Consider the following 20,886-nt stretch of genomic DNA (forward strand, 5'->3'; position numbering starts at 1 on the left):
TAGGTACTGTATATATAATTATATATTAACTTAATTTATTGTAACTTTATTATAATTATATATATGCTTTCTGCCGCCTGGCAACACGCTACGGAGATTTTAGGCTAGTAAGTTGAGTTTATTATCGTCTGTACAGTATGTAAATTAGGTACCGTAAGTCTAATACAGCACTAATTTTATACATTTCTTGTGAAAGAAACACTTCTTATTCAACGGCCATAAAAATTATTTATATTAATGATGTCTCCAAAGGTCAAGTTATTTTTCTGCGAAAAATTCGTTATCAGAAATCGCGGCCGCCGTTTCGTGTGCTGTTCCGCGACGAAGACAAGCTTTGAACAACGGGCGTAGTCGAACGGTACACACTCGGTAAGTAATCCTATAATTTTTTGTTTATAGCATAGTTTATACAGATTATTCCCAAAAAATTATATGTGTTTTGGAAATGTTGAGTGGAATTAGTCTAGAATCGGTTAATTTTATAGAAGAAAACCTTTCAAACAGCCTTAGTCCGTAAAGTTCACACCTATTGGGCTGCGATTGGCTCATGCATTTAATCATTCCTACAACATAAATTTCAATTAACGTGGAACATATCTAAGCGTTATAGGAGGGTCTACTGTATTTCAATAACTTGATAGCACCTTTCCCACCTTCTCATATGCATAAAATGAATAAACACAGAATTTATGTATACAGCATTATTAAAATATTTTCATCTATAAAACCTCACAATCAACTTTTATTCAAATGCAACAAATTCACAATTATATATATTCTAAATAGAATATAAATTTATATTATTTATTAAGATATATAACTAAAATCATTTTTTTAACTGCAATATATAAAATATTTAATTTTAAATAGTTACTTTGGCAACACTAATAGTTTGTTGTTCCATAGCTTCATGAATACTTCCTCTGTCACGTTCTCTAATACTATTAAATTCATCTATACAACATATTCCTCCATCTGAAAGAACTAAAGCTCCAGCTTCCAATTGCCATTCACCTCCATCCTTCATATAAATTTAAGGTATGATTTTAAAACTATTTTAAAGTTGTAAATCAAAGGTAATTCTTAAGTCATATTAATTCAGCAACATTAAATAAAAAATAAAATTTCCATAAAAAATAATAATGAAAACTTTGATAATTGGAATGTTACATATACATAAAAAAATAATAAATTGAAAGACAAAAACACACATACACAAAATATTTCATTCAACGTAAATTAAAAAAAGGTAAGAATGAAAACAATTTATTAAAATAAGAACCAAATAAACATTTTTCTAACATTTACAAGTGACCAAAATTTTTGAGTCACTTAATGACTCATTTTAGGTTCAAACATATGGAGCAGAACTCATGTAGGATTTAAAGATTAAGCATTACCTTGCAATAAATCAAAAATTCCTAAAAATATAAATGTAGCTCATGCTTATTAACTATAGACAATATATTCAAACTCTTTCAATTTTTCACAAACAGAAAAGCAACAGGAGAATGCATGTTAAACTAGTGCTTAAAATGCTATTTTATAACTATAAGGGTCACAAAAGTTGTCAGGGACATAGAGGGTCAAATGCCATGTTTCTGCATACATTTATGCTTACTTGTCTTCCAGTTCAGTAGTTGCCAACCAGCAATTTATAACCACTGACGATCTGTGGAGAAATTTGGACATTGATCAACTCAAGGTTATGCAAAATATTATGAAAGAAATGCAAAATGCTTGATTGCTCTTTCATACTCATTGGGGATTTTTATTCAAATCTAAAACCAGACACAAAATACTTATCAATAAATAATAATGTCAATACATGTAAATAACCAACCAAGAAAGAGGCAAGAATCCACAAACTTAGTTCAAACAAGCAGCAACAAACTTCACACTAATTTGTTATAATTAAACAATTGAATTTCATATTAATAAAGTAAAATGGAACTTTTATGATCATTAATCTATAGATGTTTGTATCATTTAAAAAAATTTATGATAGTGTTCCATGAAGTAAGAAAGATTGGTGACTGCTGCTCCAGTTAACATGATATTGATATCCAGAAAAGAAAAAGTATGGAGAAGAAAAAGACTGGTGTGTTTTCAGTCAACACACAGATTATGGAAATATACAAAACAGACAATAAGGGAAAGTGTATCAATAAAAGAGATGCACATCTATTTCCAACACATGGAAGTTTGTATTAAAACTCTAATAATCCAGTATAAGCTATTCATATTATTAGTGGGCTGCAATTTGAAAAAATTGTAGATATATAAATTCCCACTGTCATCCCACTGTCTGTCCATCCATCCATCTTTCATTAATCTCAAGAATGGAGTTAGATAGACAAAAGACAAGACCAGATATGGAAACATTAGAGGCAAGATGCCCTGATAACTATATACAAACTTCCAATGCAAACTGGAAATCATGTTATTTCAATTCAAAAATTTTCCCTTGAAAGGAGTTAGATGACCAGCATGACTTGATTGCTAAAGGAAAAGTATGATGTACACTGTTAATTTGAAGGTGGAGGGCATATATTTTAAATTGAATAAATTTAACAATATTATTAAAAATAGCAACTCGGCATTGTGATGATGTCACAATAAAATAATTGCTCATTGTTATTTTACATTCATATGTCTGGTATTTGTATTTACTTTATTTTTTGATTTTAGTATGAGTTACATTTATATTTTTAACAATTTTTGGTTTATTGCAAGGTAATGCTTAGTTTTTGCACCCCAACATGAGCTCTGTTTCATGTTTGAAATTTTATTGGTAAATTGGATATAGGTTGATGTTATTTAATTTACATCCAATATGCACTATATTGTTAACTGTAAATTAAGTTATATTCACAATGTCAGGATTCCACATGTTTACCTCATTTCATTAATCCATGTTTCATGTAAAATAATCCATGTAAAATATAACTTTTAGATAAATCATGATTTTAACAGTTAAAATAATAGTTTAAAATATTGTTGTTGTTTTTAAAAAATTGTTGTTGTTGACAATTAATACCAAAAGGCATTTTTTTCCAAATAATTGCTTTCTATTGTTTCTTTCTCTGAATTAAAATTAAACTACAAAAATAGTTAAATTTGAAAAATTAATTAAATATAACTGAAAAGTTTCTTATTACATTTTAATGATTTTTTAAATTTTTAAATTTCATCACTTGTTGAATTTCACAAAATAGACGGAAAAATAAGCTTTGCTCACTTTCCTATCCATTTTGCTAAAATCAACATTAATCAATGACAATTGTATAATACTTGTGTCAACACTGATGATATTCAGTTAAAAAATAACATTATTTTTGACTAACTGCATCTATAAAAAGTAAACTTTATTGTATTCATATTTAACATTAATTAATAATTAAAAAAGAAACTTCTTCAAATGATTATTGAAAAAATAAAAATATATCTTCCTGTCTTAATACTAATATAATTGGTATTCCAAATAAAGTGAAAATTATTGCTGAAAATTAAGAGTAAAGTTACAGTCAACAGATTATAGTAATCTCCATTGAAAATGGGTGGAAAACTTAGTAATTGTTAGTATTAACTGAATGAGAATAACTCAAAATGAATAAAGTTATTGAATTATCAATAACTTTATTCATAAAATAAAATCAACCATAGAAACTTAATTAATACAATCTGAAATTACCCATAAACTTCAAATCATAGCAATATGTTTTTTTCACAATTAATGAAATGTTTTAATATTTATTTCCATATGGAAAACAGTTTTAAAACTTTATTTACTGAATATATTTTTATAAAGAATATTAAAATAATAAACTGAAACTTAATACTTTACTCTAATGGCAGAGACAGTTAATCCAGCACTTGTACTACCAATTCCACTTGTTAAGATAGAACGAGGGCAAATTTTAGAAACATACTTCAAAAACTGAGATTTTCCTGTTCCTTAAAATATAGTTAAAGAATCATAATAAAACTTTTATTTATATTATATAATGTTAGTAATTTTATCAAAAAAATTAATTAAAAAATAAAGTTTTAATGTAAAATAATTATTTTGTTATAAATCTATATATTTTAAAGCATTTTAAATTTCTTAGATATCATCAGAGATCTTTGACAATCTGTGTTGAAATGCTTAATATTTCCAACTTACAAATGCTGTGAAAAAGACAAATATCCTTCTTTATATGAATAACATTTGGAATCAGTCAGTCATAAAGCTTTTAAGTAGTTATGCAATGAAAATGGAAATGAAAAAATAACATTCAAAATCAAGGACTATAATAATGCTTTATAAACAATAAGAAAATTATATATTATTAATTATTAATATATTTAAAACTTCAGAAAATATTGCATTTATGATGATAGACTGATAGTATCGATAATAGAAAGCTTAAAAGAATAAATATATAATAAAATGTATGCAATACATTAGTTGCTATACAGGGTGTTTCAAAAATATGGACAAACTTCAGAAATGGATTCCTCATATATAGAGAAAAGTAAGTTAAACATGTGTCCTAAAATACTTTGTTTCAAAGTAAAAGCTTATCCAGTAAAATATTGCATTTATGATGATAGACTGATAGTATCGATAATAGAAAGCTTAAAAGAATAAATATATAATAAAATGTATGCAATACATTAGTTGCTATACAGGGTGTTTCAAAAATATGGACAAACTTCAGAAATGGATTCCTCATATATAGAGAAAAGTAAGTTAAACATGTGTCCTAAAATACTTTGTTTCAAAGTAAAAGCTTATCCAGTAAGATCTTAGTGTAACTGTGAGATCCGAATAGCCCCTGGTCTAAAATAGTAATTTTATTAATAATGTTAATATTTTGTCATAAAATATTCTTTCGTTTGGGATGGAAAAATAACGTTTTTTCTAGCATGGGAAAACAGCTGAGAGAGTCACTTCCTTCCACGGAAGTTAGAACATCCTCTGTTTTTCCATTATCTGCTAAAAATCTCGCTTCGGTGGGAACTGTTTACCCCTCATTTCACCCCCTTCCCATCCGTTCACGTGGATAAAGCCTCGACAGATAATTGGTCGTAGATGACAAGATATAGGGGATGTTCAACCGAATTCGAGGAGTTCGTCAGAAAATCTCATGCAGAAGAGATGTCTCCCATACTGGCTCCCCATCTCCCTTAGGAGTTCGTCAACAGACCCCGAGTATTAAGACGAAGTCCGAACAAGCTCCTGATGGCCAACGCCTTTAGTCGAATCACATAGAATAAATCTTGTGTTAGCGTTTAGAAGATATACTTTAATATTGTGCACATTTCGACCTCCCATGGAATGAAGTTTGAGAACCTATAAATGAAGTGCCTTTGCCTACCTAAGAAGAAGACGAAAGACAACTAAACCAGGTTGTATGTTTAATAACGATTTTGTAAGCTCTCTCTCTCGTAAAGGTTAAGTATAAGTCCATATCTTTCTCGACTTATAGTTTGTAATTTGTATTTTTGTCTTTCATTACCATATATGTGTACTACTTTTATTGGTTTATGTTAAATTAAATTTACTCTTGTTTATTTGTTCAAGAAATGTCTCGTGTAAACTTTCTGAATCAGTTCTATAAAATAATAGCACACGTGTTTGTCCGCGGAACGATTAATTGACAAACTGGTATCGGGAACCTGACGTTGGGATAGAGACTTCACAGTCTTTAATCCTCCTTAAACCTAGATATTACCGCCTTCCTATGTAAGTTTTTAAGATCGGATCTCGCGATTCGAAACTTTAGAGAACTATTCTCACGGAATAGGCCAGTAAGTGGCGTAAACTTAGTTCTACATCCTGGTGGATCTCACATACCCCAATTTGTTTACTGCAATAAAACAAACCCTTCCAGGACCCTTGCAAACAAACATAATAAAGTGTTCAATTGTGTCTAGGTAGAACAATGTTAAACTATATTTAAACCAATTAGACATTTTTGTAGGTTTAAACGCCCTTTTGTAGGAACATTTAAAGTCTTTGCTGTATTCAACTTCAGCAGATGATGCCAAAACTCCGAGAGCAAATTATGGCAGCTTGTCAGACTGCAAGCTATGCCAAGAACTTGAAAGCATGTTGGGGCTCTATAAGATGACAAGTTGAGGCCTGTATTCAGGCAGGCAGTGGACATTTTTAACATTTCATCTGAGATAATGCAAAATTTCATTAACTCTGAAACAAAGCATTTCCAGACCCATGTCATGATTTATTTTTCTTCTCTATGTAAGGAATCCATTCCTGAAGATTTTGGTCATATTTTTTAAACAACTTGTATTATAAATCTCAAATTTAACTGATGCATATACAATTCTTACCTGGATCACCTACAAGTAACAGGTGAGATTCACCCCTAATTTTTGTCCCACTAGCATCAACTCTCTAAAAATAAAAATTTTTAATATAATTTCATTAGCTAGCTTTATAAATGTTAATTAAAAGTATTAAAACTCTATAATTAAATAAACACATCTAATACTTAGATCTTCCTTAAATTAAATGTACAGTATCTGTAAACAGGATAAGATAAAATATATGCATTTTATTGAATAATTTATACTGAAATATTTTGATTAGGAAATGTTTGATTAAAGTCACAGTTCAATCTTAGCAATTTAGAACATTTCATTCAAATGAAATTCAATCTATTAAGATAAATATAAATCAACTAGCTTACCCGTCGCAGATTGCTGCAATCTCAGAAGGAATGAAATTCAAGCAAACTCGTTATGATAAAATTCAATTTACATTTTATCATTTTTATTGAAACTTATTATTATTATTATTAATTTTCATCGGGAAAACATTTCAAAGTGTCATTTCAATTCTATTTATTTATTGAAGTGCTTGTGGATACACGATATCTTTTGTTTTTCTGTCTGGTGTGTACACGAATAAATCAGAAGGTTTTCCGACACGTGTGCTGGCCACATACAGTTGTCCATGTGAGAAGCATGGATTCTCCAAATCTAGCCCACACACTTGCAGCGATTGTCAGAAGTGCAATATTTCCCATTTTTACATATATTTTTTAATCCTTTACAATTTTAATTGTTTAATTGCTCCTTTCTCTCTTCCTTGGCATGTTGTGAAATTTCTGATAGTTGGATAATAAACCGTTTTATTGTAATTTGTCATTTTAAATTATTTTGAGTTGATATTAAAATTTGGAAAAGGAGGATCCCTAGATCGGTAAAATAGGTGAATTTCCTCCTACAACTTTGGTTGTTGTTTGGGATACAGTTAAGGTTTTACAAAGTTTGAGTGAATACATAATTAGCAAAAAATACTTGAAATAAAGTGATTAAACAAAAATTATTACAAATATTATAAATAACAGTTCACAAATGCATATATAGAGATATTTTTTGGAGGGGGGAAATGGTCTTCACAATTTGAAATTGATCAAACTCACGATGAAATGCTTGTATACACTCGCGCCATCTATCATAGGATAAATGTACTATGCCAGAAACCTTTGCGGAGTATATTAAACAACTTCCCAAAGTTTCAAACGGTGTGGTAATGCATGAAGGGCATACAGACAGACAGACAGACATACATTCATTTTTATATATATAGATTTGATTAGATATACCACCAATTCATAGTAAATTTAATAATTAGAAATAAATTAATTTTAATTTAGAATATTTTGGAAGAAAAGAATCAGCTAAATTTCTAAATACCATAACTAGCAATGCATCTGCACAGTGTGGGTTCTTATCCTGCTCTGGGATGATTATTAATTATAATTATTAATAACAGATTATATGTTAAAAATAAGATAAGTATAATAAACCACTTTAGATTGTAAAATTTGATAAATTTGTAAACTGTTACAGAATTCTAAGAATAAATTATATAGCATACAAAATTTATTTTAAAAAGTTTTTAATCAATTTTCTTTATAATATGAATTTTTACAATAAAAATAAATACAGTTAATTTTAAAAATTTCATATCTTAAACTATTTAAATATTGAGAATTAGAATGACAAATAAAATTTAAATAATTAATTTAATTAAATTGTTGAGAATAAACTATACAATAAACAAAGACATATAGAAAATAAAAACTAATATCCAAATCTTTCAATTGCTAAAAATAATTTATATACATAAACCAATTTCAGCCTAAAATAATCAATTCTTTTAGCTACATTAGACTACTTCATAACACTCCCATATATCAAAATTTTTAAGTATGAAATATTACTTACTGCAATACCACCTGCTAATACTAATGCAATGGCCAATTTTACAATATATAAACCAAACACTTGAGGACAAAGACTTGATAATATAAAATTTCTTCCAACAATTGGACATGAGCTATGATTTTTCCAAAATAATTTAAATTCTTCCATCTAAAAAAATTTGTTTAAATATTTCAGATATATATAATGAGGTTTGCATGCTGTATTCAGAAAAATAAAGGAAATATACATTATACTTTAAATATACATTAATTTTAAAAGTTATCTAATTTATATAATTACAAATAAACCACTCACTTGCCGAATTGATTAACTCCACAAAACAAAAAGTATAAAAATTGATAATATAAATTATTTTTTAAAATTCCTTTTAAAGTTTAAATTTAAATAAACAGTGTAGAATGTATTTTTATATACCGTTATATTAAAGCATAGCTTTAACATAACGACATATACACGAAAAATGTAAAAATAATAATGATTATATTAAGGATTTACAAATGGAGTTAATCAATTTGGCTTGTGAACGGCTCAAATATAAGATTAGACACCATATCATCAGACTCGTAAAAATTTTTAAATTTAAATATTTTTAACTACTGTATAAATTACATCATATTTAAGAATTCAATATAAATTTAAATAAACTTTTAAAAATTTTATTTAAATTTATATTCAATTCTTAAACCCAAAGACTATTCACTTGTGTTGATATAGTATGTGAACAGAAGCAAAAATATCTGAAAATAAATATGAAAAAATAAAAATTTTATTTAACATCTTACAAGAGTTAAATCTACAGAGACAGTTTGTTTTATTAAACTGGAAATAGCACCATGTTTTTTAATCTCTTGTGTTATAAGCTTCAAACATGAGGAATAACAATAGTAATAATAATGTTAATGATATAGTAAAATAATAAAATATTTTGGTACACATTAAAAAAAAAACTAACTAAAATTGCAAAGGAATGAACCTAAATTGCACAGTTCCTATGCTTAGCATCTTATGCACTTGATTATCACAATTACAAGGATAAGTGAAACTTTCAAAGACATAAGCTAAAAACTATATTTTCAGAGGCTCATTTTACAGAAATACTAGAGAAGTGGATCCTATTATTTGGACTAGGATCTGTTTGTCATTACGGCTATGTGCTCACCAAGTTTTGTTTGAATCAGAAATGTAAACATATTGCCATCTCCTTGTCAGTATGGTGTGTACTGTCTATCATATAAATGCTAAAATGCATTTTTAACATCCTCAATAAATAGCTGAAAATATTCATTTACATTAAAGTTATTAATAGTGTAAAGATATAATTAATTTGAAATTTTAGTATCCAGTTAATGGAACTGACATTTTCTAACACCAAATTCAATTTACAGTATTGCTTCCACAGTTAAGCGAATTCTTATGCCACAAAGTCTCTACAAAGTCGAATATTTGATGTTACTGAATTTAAAATGTAATAAGCATGGGAGGATAAGACAGATTAAACAAATTTACTCTAATTAAATATAAATGTAATGAATTTAAATCTTACAATAAAAAAAAAATATTCATCAAAAGTTAAATAATAAAGTATGTTGAAAACTTACAATTAGTATTATAGTAACTAAATTTGAATTATCTTCAAATTATTTTTAAAAATTTTATTATTACTAACAGTGCTGTAACTAGGGCAATGCCAGCGGTGCCCAGTCACAGGGTGCAGATTCTGGGGAGCACAGAAATGATCTGGACCAAGTTTTGGATCATAGTTTTGGGGTGTAGTTACAGAAGCTCGCACAGGGAGCATAAAAGGCTAGTTACAGCGCTGATTACTAATAGTTTATATTTTGATATCAATTAAAAACATATAAACTTTACCAACCATTTCATCTAAATCTACTGTGCTTGATGACTGACTATTTTTTACTTCTATATAATTTGCATATAACACAAGTTCAATATCACACTGAATATCAACTGTCAATGGTTTCCAACGTTGTAATACTATTCCACTAATAAAAATAAATATGTATTAATTTAAATAAAAAACTTACAAACTAAAATATTTAATATATACATATTTTATTTTATAATCAAGTTTATTATGTAATGAAAATAAAAATTATAATATAAACATTATATTATAACATAACATAATAAAGTTTCCACATTGTAATTTAAAATACATGATACTGTTAAACCCTTTACTAACACCGGAAGTATACTACACTTACAATCAAAAATTGAACCTGTTACTGGCGTGTATCCTATAAAAGATCATCCCACAAACATTTTCGAACTTTATGAAGTTCTTCTTCAGGTGGAAATGGAATACAGTAGAACCTCGAAAACTCGGCTCTTGGTAACCCGGCACTCCGGGTAACTCGGCCACACCCTGGCAGGGCAAAAACATTCTTAGTTAATTAATTTTCATTATACACAGCTTTATAAAAGTATAAAAGCTCTCATAAAGTATTTTTCTGAGGTCTGTCTTATCAGGTAAATTACTGTACACAGTGTATTCATTAATTTTCATTTTCATGTAGTAAAGGCTCTATGCCTTCATAAAGGACGTACTTTTCCTTTGTTTAAGGGTATTTGGGCAGTTTATTCTCTGTTATATTCTCAAGTAAACAATACATACAAGTACAGTACAGTATTTTCTGAGGAAACACTCGTACTTATCTTTATTAACCCCATTCCCGATAACCCGGCATTTTCACAAACTCGGCCACCCTTCGGTCCACATTAGGCCGAGTTTTCGAGGTTCTACTGTACTTGAGAAAAAATAGAACATGAGATTTCAAATTGAAAAATTCACCAAATTCCACTCCGACAGACATGCACCATTGTGCACATGTGTCAATTATTACGGATAATTGTCTAGGAGGAGTTGCCAGGCTGGTGATAGGTTGAGCTCTTCTTTTTGGTTGATGCATGTATTTGTATAGCTCATTTTATAAATAGTCATAGCTTCTAACCATTTTATGTGCTCAGGGTGGGGCATGGTTGCAATGTAAAAAACACTTTCATTTTCTACTCTCACTTCCTCAGCAGTTTACTTACAATTATAATCAAACACCAAACAATTTGCTGAGCTTATTATTAATTTACAGTTCAAACGTTTTCAGCCTACTTCTAATATGCCATCCTCAAGATTGTAGAACAGTAATGTTCTACAATCGAAGTAGAACATTACTGTTCATACAATTTTAAGTATAACATTACTGTTCTGTATACAATTGTAGAACAGTAATGTTCTACAATCGAATACAAAACTTTCGAATAAATTTTAAATTTAAATTTTTAACATATTTTTAAACATCTTTATAATAAACTGTAAACTATTAAATACTTAACTAAAAAAATTTTTTAACACTATATAATAAATATAAAATTAATGTTATAAAAAATATACATTAAACTAATAAAATATATCCTCCATAAGTTTACGGGTTTTTAATTCCCATTTCCTTTTCTAACAAGTATTTCCATACTGTTGGAAGAGCATTAGCATCCTTTGCGTTTAAGCAATTGTTATTTATTTTACTCTTATATATCTGCATTTTTTCTATGCCAAACGAAATAGTCGGAGAATGGACCGGTCTAACTATCCTTGCATCATCCTACTTAACATTTGCTCCATCTGATTGTGCCATGATTGCTAAGATGGTGCTGTTGTTCCCTTTATTAACGTCATACATGTGCTCCTTTAAACGAACTGCCAGGTTTCTCGTGGTGACACCCACATAATCTTTTGCCACTCCTAATTGTTGATTTTCAAAGGGAATTCTATAAACATCAGCCTTTTCCTTCATTCGTATCTTGTCCTTATCATTCCTTAGCAATTTGTAGATGTTTGGCGCTCGTTTATAAACAGTTCTTGTGCTCTTATATTTACATAATTCTTCCATTATTCCTTCTACATTCCTGTTCTATGTAAACTTATTAAACCTATTTTTTAGCTTATTCCGTTTGTTTGTCTCTTGTTTGTAACTTTTGACCAATCTGTTAATTGTAGATGTTTTGTATCCTAAACTTTTTGCAATCTTCCTGATTCTGTTAGTCTCGCTAATTCTATCCTGAAAAGAAAGTGTTTTTAATGTTCATACATAGAATGAGCATACCTGTAGAATGCTATATGTTAAAAAGAAGATTCCAAGAAACATGTTTACGTAAATCTATTAAACTTGTAAAAAACAAAAAATATGGAATTTTAAAAGAGTGTATTGAATTTGAAGAAGCAATATATCAAAAAATCCGCAATTGTTAAAGAAATCAATAATAAGGTAGTAAGGCTAATGGACTGGGTAACAAATACCCTTGAAATGAAATATTTCAAAAAAATAAGGTGGATTGTAAAGAAACAAGCTCCCAAGAAACAAAAAAGAAGTGTACCACCTTATATTCTATGGGACCAGGTTAAAGTACCAAAAAATGTGGATATGGTATTAAGGAATGGACCCAGTTATGTTCCAAATAACATGAACGATTGGGAAACTACAATGACTGAAATAGAAAGAGGTATGGCCGGTCTTAATGAAGTAGAAAGGGATTATTTTAGATGGAAGATGGTTTTCAGAAAAAAGGAGAGGCATGAGGTAGTTTGTAGGGAAAAATTAAATATAAAGTATACAAAAGAATGGCTAACAAAAAATCAGTTAGTGTTAACAAAAGCCGACAAAACTAAACAAATGGTGATTATGGAAAGAGGAAGGTATAATGAAGCCATTGAAGATTATATTAAGAAAATGGAATGTGATATCATGGATGAAAAAATTGTAACAATAACGAGCAACAAAGTTAAAAAGCTAGAAAAAACTCCACTCACGAAGTACATGATGTTATTAAAAAAGTCACATAATCCGTGTCCCCAAATACCCAGAATATTTGCGTTCGCAAAAACACACAAGCAAAACAAAGAAATTAGACCGGTAGTTGAGAAATGTGGTGCACCAACCTTTATACTAGAGAAACGATTAAAAAAGGATATCTATGAAATGTTGGAAGATAATGTATATGTAACACAGGATCCAAATAAGTTGGTAAAAGAATTACAAGGTTTGGCACTGATGAATGATGAAATAGGAACGGTTATGGATTTTGAAAGCATGTACCCTTCCATGAATTTAACATCTTGTTTCAATACTCTTGTTGATTTTATGGTACAACATAATCCAGGATTAACAGCGTATATGGAAGACTTAAATAAATTGGCGGATTTGATGTGTTACCAATCCTTTTTTACGTTCAATGGGATGGTGTACAAACAAAGGAAAGGAGTCCCAATGGGTAGTCCCATGTTGGGTCTCTTGTGCGAATTAGTGGTACGTCAACTAGAAAAGGAGGTTCTAGAAAACTACATGGAGGACATTATATTATACAAAAGATATGTTGATGACATATTGACAGTTTGGAAGACTAACCGAAGGATTGAGGAATTTTTAATTACGATAAGTAACAATAAACATGGGTTAAAACTAAAACTTGAACAAAAAAACCATACACATATCTATTTTTTGGATATTAACATAAGATTTAAACAAGGATATGTACAAACGGCAGTGTATCTAAAACCCACACATTCTCCACTATATCCCGGCATGGTCTAATGATCCGTTTAGATACAAGATGGCATCGTTTAGGGCACTTATTAAAAGAGCGTTCTTATATTGCACCAACGTACAGGATAGAATTAGCGAGATTAACAGAATCAGGAAGATTGTGAAAAGTTTAGGATACAAAACATCTACAATTAACAGATTGGTCAAAAGTTACAAACAAGAGACAAACAAACGGAATAAGCTAAAAAATAGGTTTAATAAGTTTACATAGAACAGGAATGTAGAAGGAATAATGGAAGAATTATGTAAATATAAGAGCACAAGAACTGTTTATAAACGAGCGCCAAACATCTACAAATTGCTAAGGAATGATAAGGACAAGATACGAATGAAGGAAAAGGCTGATGTTTATAGAATTCCCTTTGAAAATCAACAATTAGGAGTGGCAAAAGATTATGTGGGTGTCACCACGAGAAACCTGGCAGTTCGTTTAAAGGAGCACATGTATGACGTTAATAAAGGGAACAACAGCACCATCTTAGCAATCATGGCACAATCAGATGGAGCAAATGTTAAGTAGGATGATGCAAGGATAGTTAGACCGGTCCATTCTCCGACTATTGCATTTGGCATAGAAAAAATGCAGATATATAAGAGTAAAATAAATAACAATTGCTTAAACGCAAAGGATGCTAATGCTCTTCCAACAGTATGGAAATACTTGTTAGAAAAGGAAATGGGAATTAAAAACCCGTAAACTTATGGAGGATATATTTTATTAGTTTAATGTATATTTTTTATAACATTAATTTTATATTTATTATATATAGTGTTAAAAAATTTTTTTAGTTAAGTATTTAATAGTTTACAGTTTATTATAAAGATGTTTAAAAATATGTTAAAAATTTAAATTTAAAATTTATTCGAAAGTTTTGTATTCGATTGTAGAACAGTAATGTCTTGAGGATGGCCTATTAGAAGTAGGCTGAAAACGTTTGAACAGTAAATTAATAATAAGCTCAGTAAATTGTTTGATGTTTGATTATAATTGTAACTTTCATTTTCTTTTAATTACAGGCTTCCTTTAAACCTTTCTTGCAAAATAATTGTTGTTTCTGTTCAAATTACTTATACCAAAGTAAGCAGTTAATTAAAAAAAAAACAAAATGTTGAATTTTATTGAACCATTTTTAATTTATACAAAATAAATTAACAAATGAATTTGATGTTAGAATTAATCAAAATTCTTAATAACTTTAATAACATTTTAATTTTAATGTTAACTGTAAACTGTAACTGTTAAAAAGAAGTCAATTTAGGGTGGCATTCTGAATTTATAACTGAATATTTATATTATTATATCTCATTCAATGAAAGCTAAGTGTTCCTACATAATAAAGACTTTATGATCATACAATAGGATGCTGAAATTGTTTTGTTCATCCAATTACTATTCAAAAAAACATTATACACAAAGATTTAGTTTGCTACTGTCCTCTAACTTGAAAGTCATGTAATATTTTAAGTTTTACACAAATGTCACTTTAATTAATATAAATTGAATTTCTACATTACACAGTTTAAAAATGAAGCAGATAAATTAAAATGGTGATGTTAAATGACTATAGGAATACATTGATTCAAACTGTTTATAGATATAATATCTACATGAAAAGCTACAATTGTATTATGTCATAACTTTGTAATGAATGTTTTTCAATTATGTAATAAAAGGTTAGTAGCACTGGTAATAATCCATTAGGAAATCATTAGTTATGATGACCTCCTTTTTATCTCACCCATTTTGGAGCCAACCACCCATTGAATAATTTGTATATAATCTTTTGTTCTTTGTTCATATAACTTATTCTATAAGTTTAATCAGTTATAACATAATTCTGGACAAGTTTAGCAAGTCTAAACAATGACAAAATCTTTACTTCTGATTTTGTTATCTAAATAATAATAAGTGTAACTTTCATTTATTAGAGTTGATACAAATATTCAGTAATATAATATAAACATTAATTATACAATCAATATTTTAACATTTTTTTAAATTCAATATTTATAAAACACAAGTTTATAACCAGTTAACATGACAATTATAACATATCTTAACTGTCAAAGAGACTAATCCTTCACCAAAAAAATGACCTTGAAAAATTCACTTTTTATTGAAACAAGCAATTATTTATTGTGACATTGTCGCAATGCTGGGCTGCAATTTTTAATCATATTCTTAATTTAATTTAAAATATATGTTCTCCATCTCAAATTAGTAGTGTCTTCCCCTGTACATCATAATTTTCTTGATAACAACAGTGTCATGCCAGTCATCTATTTTATTTGAAAGATAATTTAAAATTATCTTCCAAACAAAAATAAAGTTAGATAAAAAAATTCCAATGACTTTTACAGAAAAAAGGATACAAGTGTAGACCTCTGATTAATGTCCCCTATTATAATTATTCAGGTGAAGTTATTCCACAGGCAGTACACCATTTACTACAATGCAGCCCAAACTTTGCCAAGAAAGAATCTAACTGAATTAATTCCTCCAACCATAGCAACGATTAAAGGGTGTCAACAGAAAGAATTACAATCCCAGCTGGAGGTATCCATTTTTATAAGAAATGTATTTACTTATGATTGTTATTGTAACCATATGTGAAGGAATATTATAAACATAATAATGCTTACCAAAAATTACTCCTTTAATTCAATTTCCATACAAATAATTGGAGTGATTTTTAATAATTTGACAACATTTCATTAAATAAGTTTTGCAACAGTGAAAGAATTAATTTTTGCCATTTCTTCATTGAAATGTAACATAAGCCAAAATCAACATTGTGCAATATCAAAACAAATGACTGCATAAACACAATGCATATCAGCAGAATATTCATGCACAATTTTCAATTTTATGAGTACTTTCATTACTGTAAAAATTTGCTGATATCTGGGGAGACACTTTGGGTATGATCTCTTACAAGATTAAAAATATGCATTTGAATTATTATATCTGAAATTAAATAAATATATATATATATNTATTCAGATATTAATATCAAATCTCTTTTCACGGAAATCAAAAATATTAAAGATTAGCAATTATTTTCATGCTTTTTATTAGCTTAATTTCCGTTAAATATTTAGATTTATAATTATTAAATAAAATTCCTTATATTAATAAAAAAGACATTAATTAATAAATAATTAAATCTAATAACAGTTTTATAATTCAATTTCTAATGTTTTAAACATTTTTATAGTAAAAATTTAATTATATAATAAATATACTTTTGGACACACCTGACTTGTACATCATGACCAGGTTGACAAATATCCACCAAATCATTTTCTAAAATCACCCACATTGATTTTGGCATTGTTCCAACAACCAAATTACGAATCTGTTCTTGAACTTTAATTTCTTGATAATCACGAACCCAATTTGGATTCATATCTGTAATAAATTTATTAAAAGTTTACTGATTTTGAGATATTCCAATTTTTCAATTACTTAATCAAATCAGTTTCATCTATACTGTACATTGCAGATTACAATGAAAGACTACTAATTGTTTTTAATAAATTAAACAATTTGTTTGTTATTTCTTATCATTCATATATATATTAAATTTCTATGCATTAACCTCTTTTCTTACTATGGTATTAAAACTAAAATTAATATTTCAACTTTAAGGTGTTTACTTTTTTGCTCTTTCCCTACCAAGTGTCATCAATTATTAAAAAAAAATTACTTCTTTGAAACTGTCCTGCAGCATTTATTTTGGATAATCAATGCTCTCCTGTAGTTAATTATTATTTGGTAAATATTTGAAAACTTAACTTTTGAAGTTTTTTTAAACACAATAATTTTATGGATGTAGAACTAATTCATTTTATTTTACTTACAGATCCTGTTAGTGAACTAAAATGATTATAATGAAAGAGAAAGTAAACTGTGTGATTTAGCTTTTAGAAATAAAAAATAATGGCATGTTTACAATAATGATTAGTATAGAACTGTTATTGACTTTAATTCTTCAAATAATCACCATTTGGGGTCTCTAACAAAATCTGTTATAAAAATAAAATGAAAGTTCTACATTGATAAAATTACTATGTAAAAAACTTTAAAACTTAATGTCCCAAATATTATTTATTACATAGTTTTAATATTTGTATATCTTTGTTTATTGAAGTATAAAACTGCATATAGACTTTAGGATTACCTTGTATAAATATAGCAATATAGTCTATGTTTATTGTTGTATAGCAATTAATTTTATTAATATAAATAAATTATATGTCTTTATTTTATCATAATATATGTAGTTATATAATAAAATAATAAAATAAAATATTAAAATAAAATATTAATAAAAATATTTTTAAAATATACTTATTTCAAAAATAACTCTAATAAAATATTCAGATGATATAAGATAATAGAATAATATTCAAAGATTTTTGTACCAGTATATTAAAAAACAAACATCAATATATATATAAAATATGCAGAGTTTTTGAAATCAAATTAAAAAAAAATGTCTCATAATACCAGGCAGTAGATCAAAAATAAGCCAAACTTTTTCATATAACTTTTATTACATTACTAGTACAAATATTTACACCTTCAAAATAAACACTTTCTGCCAACATTCAAACCAGTTATTAAAACAGTCTTGCAACCCATTTTGTGCTATCTCTTTAAGTACAGGTGTTACACCTTTTCTCATCATCACAGAACTCTTTAGTTTATTTTTGACTCTACCACAAATTTATATGTCAAGAAAAATAATGATATAAATTTTCAAACAAAAAAAAAATACCATTTTCAATAGACGTAAATTTAACTGATGAGCAATCTTCTGGATTTGGACATTTTGTAGGCTTTGGCATAGAATAATACTGTTTAATATCAGCATCAATTGTGAAAGAATATTTGCATTTATTACACATATATTCTTTTTGATATTCTAACATTTTAACAGAAGTACTTCTAATCACTGTTCCTAAATGTAAAAACTTAAATTATATATTTTATAAAATTTTAAATTATATAATGATATAAATATTTATAATTCAAATAAAAAGTGAGCTGAAAAATATGATTAGAAATTCCCATATTTAATTTTATTCCCATTGGGTTCTATAATGCTTCTAATATTTTTACACTTTATTAACTTAATAAAATAAAATGTAATGTTAATTTTAATGTCCAAATTAAAAAAAAAATATCTGTTATAAGTATATAATTTTTAATCATAATTTACATTCAACAGAATTTATTCAAATTATTATAATTTCTCATCAATTTTTATTAAAATTAGCTTCTGAAAAATTATTCCTTTCAACACATAAGTCATACAAAAATAAAAATATGTAAATATGATTGACAGACAAAATTTAAATAATTATTTCATAAAATAAAAATAAATAAGACAAAATGACTTGACTTAAATTATAAGTGGGAATCCTGCAGACTTTTGTGGCTTCTAGTATAACTAGATCAGATAAAATATAAGATAGTATATAGTTTTCAGGCATTTGTTTCTCTTCATTTTTAAATTAATTAGAAAATAGCTTATCAACAAATAGTACATTTTTATATTTTACTAGCTGCAAGGACCCGCTTTGCTGGGTTTTTATTTGTTCGTACATTTGTATGTAANATTAAAAAACAAACATCAATATATATATAAAATATGCAGAGTTTTTGAAATCAAATTAAAAAAAAATGTCTCATAATACCAGGCAGTAGATCAAAAATAAGCCAAACTTTTTCATATAACTTTTATTACATTACTAGTACAAATATTTACACCTTCAAAATAAACACTTTCTGCCAACATTCAAACCAGTTATTAAAACAGTCTTGCAACCCATTTTGTGCTATCTCTTTAAGTACAGGTGTTACACCTTTTCTCATCATCACAGAACTCTTTAGTTTATTTTTGACTCTACCACAAATTTATATGTCAAGAAAAATAATGATATAAATTTTCAAACAAAAAAAAAATACCATTTTCAATAGACGTAAATTTAACTGATGAGCAATCTTCTGGATTTGGACATTTTGTAGGCTTTGGCATAGAATAATACTGTTTAATATCAGCATCAATTGTGAAAGAATATTTGCATTTATTACACATATATTCTTTTTGATATTCTAACATTTTAACAGAAGTACTTCTAATCACTGTTCCTAAATGTAAAAACTTAAATTATATATTTTATAAAATTTTAAATTATATAATGATATAAATATTTATAATTCAAATAAAAAGTGAGCTGAAAAATATGATTAGAAATTCCCATATTTAATTTTATTCCCATTGGGTTCTATAATGCTTCTAATATTTTTACACTTTATTAACTTAATAAAATAAAATGTAATGTTAATTTTAATGTCCAAATTAAAAAAAAAATATCTGTTATAAGTATATAATTTTTAATCATAATTTACATTCAACAGAATTTATTCAAATTATTATAATTTCTCATCAATTTTTATTAAAATTAGCTTCTGAAAAATTATTCCTTTCAACACATAAGTCATACAAAAATAAAAATATGTAAATATGATTGACAGACAAAATTTAAATAATTATTTCATAAAATAAAAATAAATAAGACAAAATGACTTGACTTAAATTATAAGTGGGAATCCTGCAGACTTTTGTGGCTTCTAGTATAACTAGATCAGATAAAATATAAGATAGTATATAGTTTTCAGGCATTTGTTTCTCTTCATTTTTAAATTAATTAGAAAATAGCTTATCAACAAATAGTACATTTTTATATTTTACTAGCTGCAAGGACCCGCTTTGCTGGGTTTTTATTTGTTCGTACATTTGTATGTAATATAGTTTTTTTTTAATATATAAAAGACTGTTTTTCTAAGTAATCTAGAATCTAGCTGCAAGGACCCGCTTCGCTGGGTTTTTATTTGTGGGCAAAAAGTAACGATAGTGAAGATTAAGATAATTACATTATAGCCAATCTTACCCATTTTCACAAAATGCAAGAATTAGGTCTCCCATTTCCAGACTAATTAGAGAATTTTTAC

General features: G+C 27.4%; 1 protein-coding gene across 1 annotated transcript in view; it reads right to left on the minus strand.

Annotated features, from left to right (window-relative positions):
- LOC111631488 (DNA helicase MCM9-like) overlaps positions 1-20,886 on the minus strand; it is a 65,709-nt gene that overhangs the window by 36,251 nt on the left and 8,572 nt on the right. Inside the window, exons 3-9 of the mRNA XM_023375732.1 lie at positions 19,840-20,022; positions 17,121-17,274; positions 10,121-10,250; positions 8,248-8,394; positions 6,343-6,406; positions 3,848-3,957; positions 875-1,021 (exon numbers count right to left, since the gene is read on the minus strand). Coding sequence (XP_023231500.1) covers positions 875-1,021; positions 3,848-3,957; positions 6,343-6,406; positions 8,248-8,394; positions 10,121-10,250; positions 17,121-17,274; positions 19,840-20,022 — 935 coding nt within the window. The remainder of the gene's footprint in view (positions 1-874; positions 1,022-3,847; positions 3,958-6,342; positions 6,407-8,247; positions 8,395-10,120; positions 10,251-17,120; positions 17,275-19,839; positions 20,023-20,886) is intronic.

Source organism: Centruroides sculpturatus, unplaced genomic scaffold (genome assembly GCF_000671375.1).
Source record: "Centruroides sculpturatus isolate CEXI.00-Female unplaced genomic scaffold, Cexi_2.0 scaffold518, whole genome shotgun sequence".
Classification (NCBI taxonomy): domain Eukaryota; kingdom Metazoa; phylum Arthropoda; class Arachnida; order Scorpiones; family Buthidae; genus Centruroides; species Centruroides sculpturatus.